Genomic DNA, 10,540 nt, shown 5'->3' with positions numbered 1-10,540 from the left:
CTGAGGTGTCCTAGACTGTATCCAACCACTGATATGTCCTACACTGTATCCCACCACTGAGGTTTCCTAGACTGTATCCCACCACTGAGGTGTCCTAGACTGTATCCAAAAACTGAGGTGTCCCAGACTGTATCCCATCAGTGAGGTGTCCTAGACTGTATCCCACCACTGAGGTGTCCTAGACTGTATCCCACCACTGAGGAGTCCTATACTATATCCAACCACTGAGGCCTCTTATGGGATATTGCTATTTTCCTTTTGTTTTCAATGGAAACACTTACACTGAATGCACTACTGATGGTGGAGCCGCCTTCTACTGGTGCAGCCAAACCTACGACTTTGAGGTGAACCTATTGTGGAACATGTGCAACGGGCCAGGTGAGGACTTGTCATAATAGGAAGTAAGACCCAGCACCTGGAGATCCCTACCAGTACTCGGACCTCCGGAACTCATTTTGTTCTGATCTGATGTGGCCTCCTCAGGCTGAGGAGCAGGAGCGGGATCCCACCACTGAGGTGTCCTAGACTGTATCCCACCACTGAGGTGTCCTAGACAGTATCCCACCACTGAGACCTCCTAGACTGTATCCCACCACTGAGGTGTCCTAGACAGTATCCCACCACTAAGGTGTCCTAGACTGTATCCCACCACTAAGGTGTCCTAGACTGTATCCCACCACTAAGGTGTCCTAGACTGTATCCCACAACTAAGGCATCCTAGACTGTATCCCACCACTGAGGTGCCCTAGACTGTATCTTACCACGGAGACCTCCTAGACTGTATCCCACCACTGAGGTGTCCTAGACTGTATCCGACCACTGATGTGTCCTACACTTTATCCCACCACTGAGGTTTCCTAGACTGTATCCACCACTGAGATGTCCTAGACTGTATCCAAACACTGAGGTGTCCCAGACTGTATCCCATCACTGAGGTGTCCTGGACTGTATCCCACCACTGAGGTGTCCTAGACTGTATCCCACCACTGAGGTGCCCTAGACTGTATCCCACCACTGAGGTGTCCTAGACTGTATCCACCACTGAGGTGTCCTAGACTTTATTCGACCACTGATGTGTCCTACACTGTGTCCCACCACTGAGGTGTCCTAGACTGTGTCCCACCACTGAGGTGTCCTAGACTGTGTCCCACCACTGAGGTGTCCTAGGCTGTATCCCACCACTGAGGTGTCCTAGACTGTATCCCACCCCTGAGGTGTCCTAGACTGTATCCCACCCCTGAGGTGTCCTAGGCTGTATCCCACCACTGAGGTGTCCTAGGCTGTATCCCACCACTGAGGTGTCCTAGACTGTATCCCACCACTGAGGTGTCCTAGACTGTATCCCACCACTGATGTGTCCTACACTGTATCCCACCACTGAGGTTTTCTAGACTGTATCCCACCACTGAGGTGTCCTAGACTGTTTCCAAACACTGAGGTTTCCCAGACTGTATCCCATCACTGAGGTGTCCTAGACTGTATCCCACCACTGAGGTGTCCTAGACTGTATCCCACCACTGAGACATCCTAGACTGTATCCAAACACTGATACCTCCTAGACTGTATCCCACCACTGAGGTGTCCTAGACAGTATCCCACCACTAAGGTGTCCTAGACTGTATCCCACCACTAAGGTGTCCTAGACTGTATCCCACAACTGAGGCATCCTAGAGTGTATCCCACCACTGAGGTGCCCTAGACTGTATCTTACCACGGAGACCACCTAGACTGTATCCCACCACTGAGGTGTCCTAGACTGTATCTGACCACTGATGTGTCCTACACTTTATCCCACCACTGAGGTTTCCTAGACTGTATCCACCACTGAGGTGTCCTAGACTATATCCAAACACTGAGGTATCCCAGACTGTATCCCATCACTGAGGTGTCCCAGACTGTATCCCATCACTGAGGTGTCCTAGACTGTATCCCACCACTGAGGTGTCCTAGACTGTATCCCACCACTGAGGTGTCCTAGACTGTATCCACCACTGAGGTGTCCTAGACGTTATTCGACCACTGACGTGTCCTACACTGTGTCCCACCACTGAGGTGTCCTAGACTGTGTCCCACCACTGAGGTGTCCTAGGCTGTATCCCACCACTGAGGTGTCCTAGACTGTATCCCACCCCTGAGGTGTCCTAGACTGTATCCCACCCCTGAGGTGTCCTAGGCTGTATCCCACAACTCATGTGTCCTAGACTGTATCCCACCACTGAGGTGCCCTAGACTGTATCCCACCACTGAGGTATCCTAGACTGTATCCCACCACTGAGGTATCCTAGACTGTATCCCACCACTGAGGTGTCCTATACTGTATCCACCACTGAGGTATCCTAGACTGTATCCCACCACTGAGGCCCCCTAGACTGTATCCCACCACTGAGGCCTCCTAGACTGTATCCCACCACTGAGGCCTCCTAGACTGTATCTCACCACTGAGGTGTCCTAGGCTGTGTCCCATCACTGAGGTGTCCTAGACTGTATCCCACCACTGAGCTGTCCTAGACTGTATCCCACCACTGAGGTGTCCTAGACTGTATCCAACTACTGAGGTGTCCTAGACTGTATCCCACCACTGAGGTGTCCTAGACTGTATCCCACCACTGAGGTGTCCTAGACTGTATCCCACCACTGAGGTGTCCTAGACTGTATCCAACTACTGAGGTGTCCTAGACTGTATCCCACCACTGAGGTGTCCTAGACTGTATCCCACCACTGAGGTGTCCTAGACTTCATCCCACCACTGAGGTGTCCTAGACTGTATCCCACCACTGAGGTGTCCTAGACTGTATCCCACCACTGAGGTGTCCTAGACTGTATCCCACCACTGAGGTGTCCTAGACTGATCCCACTACTGAGGTGTCCTAGACTGTATCCCACCGCTGAGGTGTCCTAGACTGTATCTCACAGCTGAGGTGTCCTAGACTGTATCCCACCGCTGAGGTGTCCTAGACTGTATCCCACCACTGAGGTGTCCTAGACTGCATCCCACCACTGAGGTGTCCTAGACTGTATCCCACCACTGAGGTGTCCTAGACTGTATCCGACCACTGATGTGTCCTACACTTTATCCCACCACTGAGGTTTCCTAGACTGTATCCACCACTGAGGTGTCCTAGACTGTATCCAAACACTGAGGTGTCCCAGACTGTATCCCATCACTGAGGTGGCCTAGACTGTATCCCACCACTGAGGTGTCCTAGACTGTATCCCACAACTGAGGCATCCTAGACTGTATCCCACCACTGAGGTGCCCTAGACTGTATCTTACCACAGAGACCTCCTAGACTGTATCCCACCACTGAGGTGTCCTAGACTGTATCCGACCACTGATGTGTCCTACACTTTATCCCACCACTGAGGTTTCCTAGACTGTATTCACCACTGAGGTGTCCTAGACTGTATCCAAACACTGAGGTGTCCCAGACTGTATCACATCACTGAGGTGTCCTAGACTGTATCCCACCACTGAGGTGTCCTAGACTGTGTCCCACCACTGAGGTGTCCTAGACTGTGTCCCACCACTGAGGTGTCCAAGGCTGTATCCCACCCCTGAGGTGTCCTAGACTGTATCCCACCACTGAGGTGTCCTAGACTGTATCCCACCACTGAGGTGTCCTAGACTGTATCCCACCGCTGAGGTGTCCTAGAATGTATCCCACCCCTGAGGTGTCCTAGGCTGTATCTCACCACTGAGGTGTCCTAGGCTGTATCTCACCACTGAGGTGTCCTAGGCTGTGTCCCACCACTGAGGTGTCCAAGGCTGTGTCCCACCACTGAGGTGTCCTAGACTGTATCCCACCACTGAGGTGTCCTAGACTGTATCCCACTACTGAGGTGTCCTAGACTGTATCCCACCACTGAGGTGTCCTAGACTGTATCCCACTACTGAGGTGTCCTAGACTGTATCCCACCACTGAGGTGTCCTAGACTTCCTCCCACCACTGAGGTGTCCTAGACTGTGTCCAACCACTGAGGTGTCCAAGGCTGTGTCCCACCACTGAGGTGTCCTAGACTGTATCCCACCACTGAGGTGTCCTAGACTGTATCCCACCACTGAGGTGTCCTAGACTGTATCCCACCACTGAGGTGTCCTAGACTGTATCCCACCACTGAGGTGTCCTAGACTGATCCCACTACTGAGGTGTCCTAGACTGTATCCCACCGCTGAGGTGTCCTAGACTGTATCCCACCGCTGAGGTGTCCTAGACTGTATCCCACCCCTGAGGTGTCCTAGACTGTATCCCACCCCTGAGGTGTCCTAGGCTGTATCTCACCCCTGAGGTGTCCTAGACTGTATCCCACCACTGAGGTGTCCTAGACTGTATCCACCACTGAGGTATCCTAGACTGTATCCCACCACTGAGGCCCCCTAGACTGTATCCCACCACTGAGGCCTCCTAGACTGTATCTCACCACTGAGGTGTCCTAGGCTGTGTCCCACCACTGAGGTGTCCTAGACTGTATCCCACCACTGAGGCCTCCTAGACTGTATCTCACCACTGAGGTGTCCTAGGCTGTGTCCCACCACTGAGGTGTCCAAGGCTGTGTCCCACCACTGAGGTGTCCAAGGCTGTGTCCCACCACTGAGGTGTCCTAGACTGTATCCCACCACTGAGCTGTCCTAGACTGTATCCCACTACTGAGGTGTCCTAGACTGTATCCCACCACTGAGGTGTCCTAGACTGTATGCCACCACTGAGGTGTCCTAGACTGTATGCCACCACTGAGGTGTCCTAGACTGTATGCCACCACTGAGGTGTCCTAGACTGTATCCCACCACTGAGGTGTCCTAGACTGTATCCCACCACTGAGGTGTCCTAGACTGTATCCCACCACTGAGGTGTCCTAGACTGTATCCCACCACTGAGGTGTCCTAGACTGTATCCCACCACTGAGGTGTCCTAGACTGATCCCACCGCTGAGGTGTCCTAGACTGTATCCCACCGCTGAGGTGTCCTAGACTGTATCCCACCGCTGAGGTGTCCTAGACTGTATCCCACCGCTGAGGTGTCCTAGACTGTATCCCACCGCTGAGGTGTCCTAGACTGTATCCCACCACTGAGGTGTCCTAGACTGTATCCACCACTGATGTGTCCTAGACTGTATCCACCATGGAGGTTTCCTAGACTGTATCCCACCACTGAGGTGTCCTAGACTGTATCCACCACGGAGGTTTCCTAGACTATCCCACCACCTGGTTGGGGCTCATCAGAAGTATCTGCTCTCCTGCCCTCTATCTCTACAACATAATTCTCTCCCTCTCTAGCAATGTTCTTTCCTATTATCTATCCTGAGTCTCTGTCCGTCCTCTGACAATGAAGCTGAAGCTGAGCTCACATACTGTCAGGGAAACATCACAGCTGAAAACTCTCTGGATCGGCTGAGAGATATGGCAAGGTCTTATGGTAGAGTCCTCCTGGCCACCACCTGAAGTCATGTGATCCAATCTCTGGGTTATGAAGTCTATGGGCGGCCATGTTTTTGGATGAAGGATAATACTTTCTTATTTTTCTAGGAATCTTTGGGATTTCTTACTGCACAACAACAAATCTGCAGAAGCCGACCCTGGAGAGCTGTGAGTTTCCTTCAGACACCACGAGCCAAGACCTGGCCACCAAATACTGCTCCGTAACGATATCAGACTCCGGATCTCAGAGTATATACTGCTACGGGCCGGGTGAGACACCTGCACATTACATCCACATCCTACAGGGCTGAAGATATGGTGCATTGTTTCATTGTTTATTTGGTGACTTGTGTATTTCTATTTTGATTTTGTACAGTGTTGCCAGCGGCTACAACAATAACCTCCATCACATCACTGGCACCAACAGCACCAGGCACCTCCACACCAACATTATTCACAACACTACCAGACACTACAGCTCCTCCATCCACTGCAGCTCCTCCACCCACTGCGGCTCCTCCACCCACTACGGCTCCTCCACCCACTACGGCTCCTCCACCCACTACGGCTCCTCCACCCACTACGGCTCCTCCACCCACTACTGCTCCTCCACCCACTACAGCTCCTCCACCCACTACGGCTCTTCCACCCACTACTGCTCCTCCACCCACTACCGCTCCTCCACCCACTACAGCTCCTCCACCCACTATGGCTCCTCCACCCACTACTGCTCCTCCACCCACTACGGCTCCTCCACCCACTACAGGTCCTCCACCCACTACTGCTCCTCCACCCACTACAGCTCCTCCACCCACTACAGCTCCTCCACCCACTACAGCTCCTCCACCCACTACAGCTCCACCACCCACTAGGGCTCCTCCACCCACTACTGCTCCTCCGCCCACTACTGCTCCTCCACCCACTACTGCTCCTCCACCCACTACTGCTCCACCACCCACTACAGCTCCACCACCCACTACAGCTCCACCACCCACTACTGCTCCACCACCCACTACAGCTCCACCACCTTCTACAGCTCCACCACCTTCTACAGCTCCACCACCTTCTACAGCTCCACCACCCACTACGACTCCACCACCCACTACGACTCCCCCACCCACTACAGCTCCACCACCTTCTACAGCTCCACCACCCACTACTGCTCCACCACCTTCTACAGCTCCACCAGACACTACTACTCCACCACCCAGCACAGCTCCACTAGACACTACTACTCCACTATACACTACAGCTCCAATAGACACTACTACTCCACTACCTACTACAGTTCCACAAGACACTACTACTCAATCCACCACTACTACTCTACCACCCACTACAACTCCTCTAGACATGACAATTTCACCCTCAACCACATCTCTATCAACCAGCTCCAGTACCACCACCATCTCCACTACCAGTAAGTATATGCTGCTGTATTTCATTGTTCTCTGGGAATGATTGCATCTGTGTTCTGCTGGTGGCCATGACTGCCGGGTTAGTGATGTCCTCTCAACCACCTTTCGGACATCCTGTATGATTGCCAGTGATGATCTTGTCTTGAGCCAACAACTTTCGCACCAGCAAGATCTTCTGTCCCCAAGTGCTCCAGAACGGTGACTTTTAGCCCAAGAGGTAGAAATCCCTGCCTCAAAATTCAGATCTTGTACAGGGGTTAAAGGGGTTGACCGTCTTCTATTAAATCTCAATAAACAAAGTATCACAGAGAGTAAGCAGACAACACAAAAGTAAGAAGCAGGACTGCTGAATCACCTGATGAACATGTAGGGATTATTCACAAGGTACTAAAGGCAACAAAAGCATGGGGTAAAGGGTGTAAACCCATGAGACCACAGACAAACCCTTCTGGGGAACATCTTCTACATGTCCTGTTATTGTAGATATTACCAGGAAAGGCCCCTGAAATTTCCCTGGAACTTTTTGGACATATTTTGCTTCTGAAGACGTCTACATTTTCTGAGATCAGGCTCTGATCTATAGCCTAGAAGATGATGGCCCCTAACACCACTACAGACGTGAGGCAAAATCTGTCACTAGATATCACCAAACTCATAGAAACAGGACATGGCTAGACTCAAGAAGGCCTGACCATGGTCATGACATAGACTCCGGCCACCCATGTGGAGGTCACCAGTCATATTGAGCTCACTGCCACCTTATGGTCTAGTTGTACAGGGTTTCCATGAATGCTGATGATGATATCTCTCTCTTTCTGAACCAGCACCAATCCCACCATCCGTCATCAACAACAACCTGCAGCTGTGGGCAGAACAAGCGTCTCAGGTATGAACCCGAATACCATAGTCTTATCAGCTTCAGGTCATGGAGTGATGTCCTTATAGATGGCCGGCATATGGGGGTGCAAACTGGGCATCGGCCCATGGCCCCCTGTCCTAAAGAACCCCCCACACACACACTTTTGTGGAAAGAGGGTGTGTTGATCCTTTAAATAATCCATTATCGGGTCTTCTGTGCCTTTATTTAACCCATTAGGAACCTGGGATCTCCACATTTTCATCTCATCATCTCATATTTTCATTCTGCCGTTTGGTTTTTATGGAAGTCATTATCACAATCATTCACTTTCTTTTACTCCGGAAATGACTTGTGCTCAGTACAGACAGGTACAGCTGAAGCTGCTTTATATTGAAGGTAATCCATCGGAATCAGGCAAAAAGAACGTTAAAATCCAAATTTAAAAGAGGTAATTCCATGGAAAAATACAAAGCCCATACCTTGGTATGAATAAGGACCTATTTGTTTAGGTCCGAAACACGTTGGGGCATATTTACTTAATGCACTATGTTGCGATTCACTAAGATCCTGCCCCCTGATATCCTGCATGTGTCGCTTCCCCGCTCAGGTCCCCGGAGTTCTCCTTCTTCTCCCTGGTGCATGTAAGTGCATTGTCCGTGTATAATGCGCTGTGCGGGGAGTCACTAAGATCCTGCACCCGATATTCTACATGTGTCGCTTCCCCGCTCAGGTCCCGGAGTTCACCTTCTTCTTCCTGGTGCATGTAAGTGCATTGTCCGTGTATAATGCGCTGTGCGGGGAGTCACTAAGATCCTGCCCCCGATATCCTGCATGTGTCACTTACCCGCTCAGGTCCCCGGAGTTCACCTTCTTCCTGGTGAATGTAAGTGCATTGTCCGTGTATAATGCGCTGTGCGGGGAGTCACTAAGATCCTGCGCCCGATATCCTGCATGTGTCACTTCCCCGCTCAGGTCCCCGGAGTTCACCTTCTTCTTCCTGGTGCATGTAAGTGCATTGTCCGTGTATAATGCGCTGTGCGGGGAGTCACTAAGATCGTGCCCCCGATATCCTGCATGTGTCGCTTCCCCGCTCAGGTCCCCGGAGTTCACCTTCTTCTTCCTGGTGCATGTAAGTGCATTGTCCGTGTATAATGCGCTGTGCGGGGAGTCACTAAGATCCTGCGCCCGATATCCTGCATGTGTCACTTCCCCGCTCAGGTCCCCGGAGTTCACCTTCTTCTTCCTGGTGCATGTAAGTGCATTGTCCGTGTATAATGCGCTGTGCGGGGAGTCACTAAGATCGTGCCCCCGATATCCTGCATGTGTCGCTTCCCCGCTCAGGTCCCCGGAGTTCACCTTCTTCTTCCTGGTGCATGTAAGTGCATTGTCTGTGTATAATGCGCTGTGCGGGGAGTCAATAAGATCCTATGCCCGATATCCTGCATGTGTCGCTTCCCCGCTCAGGTCCCCGGAGTTCACCTTCTTCTTCCTGGTGCATGTAAGTGCATTGCCCGTGTATAATGCGCTGTGCGGGGAGTCACTAAGATCCTGCGCCCGATATCCTGCATGTGTCGCTTCCCCGTTTAGGTCCCTGGCGTTCACCTTCTTCTTCCTGGTGCATGTAAGTGCATTGTCCGTGTATAATGCGCTGTGCGGGGAGTCACTAAGATCATGCGCCCGATATCCTGCATGTGTCGCTTCCCCGCTCAGGTCCCTGGAGTTCACCTTCTTCTTCCTGGTGCATGTAAGTGCATTGTCCGTGTATAATGCGCTGTGCTGGGAGTCACTAAGATCGTGCTCCTGATATCCTGCATGTGTCGCTTCCCCGCTCAGGTCCCCGGAGTTCAGCTTCTTCTTCCAGGTGCATGTAAGTGCATTGTCCGTGTATAATGCGCTGTGTAGGGAGTCACTAAGGTCCTGTGCCCGATATCCTGCATGTGTCGCTTCCCCGCTCAGGTCCTCGGAGTTCACCTTCTTCTTCCAGGTGCATGTAAGTGCATTGGTTGCGACAATAATTCGAAAGTTAAATCCTGCGCTCAGTCCAAATTAGTTGGATTGTCCAACGCCCCGACCCCGATTTCTGTCGCATGAAAGAAACGCAGCTGCACCACAATCTGATCGCGTGCGACACAATGCCCGGTAAATACTTGTTCCAGCTGCGCAAATCCCAAAAGAATCCGATGAAAGTGCGATTCCCCCCATTATCTTTGTATTTCTCCATGGAATTACCTCTTTTAATGTTCTCTTAATAAATTTGGATTTTAACGTTCTTTTCGTTTGATACTGATGGATTTCCTTCAGTTTTTCATTACACTTTACGTCCCCAGGCCGGACCTCCACCATCGTTGCACGTCATGAATCTAAACTGTATGACTCGTGGGTGAGCGGATAGCGTTACCTTGGTTATAATGGTTATACTCTCCCTCATTTCCTGTAGAATCTCCTGGGTGCTGGAGGACTGGGGGTGGTGCAGTCCCTCTGGAGCTACGTCACAACCTCCTCTTCTGGATTTCAGCCGAGTCAAGTATCACTGGTCCTGGATATCCTGGGGAACATCACAAGTAACGTGGAGATGGCAGGGGTACAGCTCAGTGTGGAGACAGTAAATGTGAGTATTTCCTACATGCTGACTGTTTCCTTGCTGATCTTCCATGATGATCCTGTTTGTCTCAGACTTGATGCTGCCCACATCGGGCAATGGCCTGATTATTGACTCTGCATACTCCAGCTGCCCTGACCTTGGCCTGAATCTTCTGTCTTCCCCCTGGGGTTTTCACACTTCTGCCTCTAAGCCTAAACCAACCATCACCTACACCTAGATCATTGGATTGGTTGCAATCTAGAGACCTT

At 51.5% G+C, this 10,540-nt stretch overlaps 1 protein-coding gene across 1 annotated transcript; it reads left to right on the top strand.

Annotated features, from left to right (window-relative positions):
* Nucleotides 1–236: 236 nt before the first annotated feature.
* LOC140112376 (uncharacterized) lies at nucleotides 237–10,298 on the top strand (the record flags this gene model as incomplete). Its single annotated transcript, XM_072132465.1, has 5 exons — nucleotides 237–378; nucleotides 5,522–5,683; nucleotides 5,790–6,833; nucleotides 7,656–7,717; nucleotides 10,128–10,298. Coding segments are annotated over exons 1-5 (1,581 nt in total), but the record flags the coding sequence as incomplete, so codon positions are not given.
* Nucleotides 10,299–10,540: the final 242 nt, after the last annotated feature.

Source organism: Engystomops pustulosus, unplaced genomic scaffold, assembly GCF_040894005.1.
Source record: "Engystomops pustulosus unplaced genomic scaffold, aEngPut4.maternal MAT_SCAFFOLD_731, whole genome shotgun sequence".
In the NCBI taxonomy this organism is placed as follows: Eukaryota; Metazoa; Chordata; class Amphibia; order Anura; family Leptodactylidae; genus Engystomops; species Engystomops pustulosus.
The sequence above is the reverse complement of the archived record's forward strand: the minus strand, read 5'-3'. Positions and strand labels throughout refer to the sequence as shown.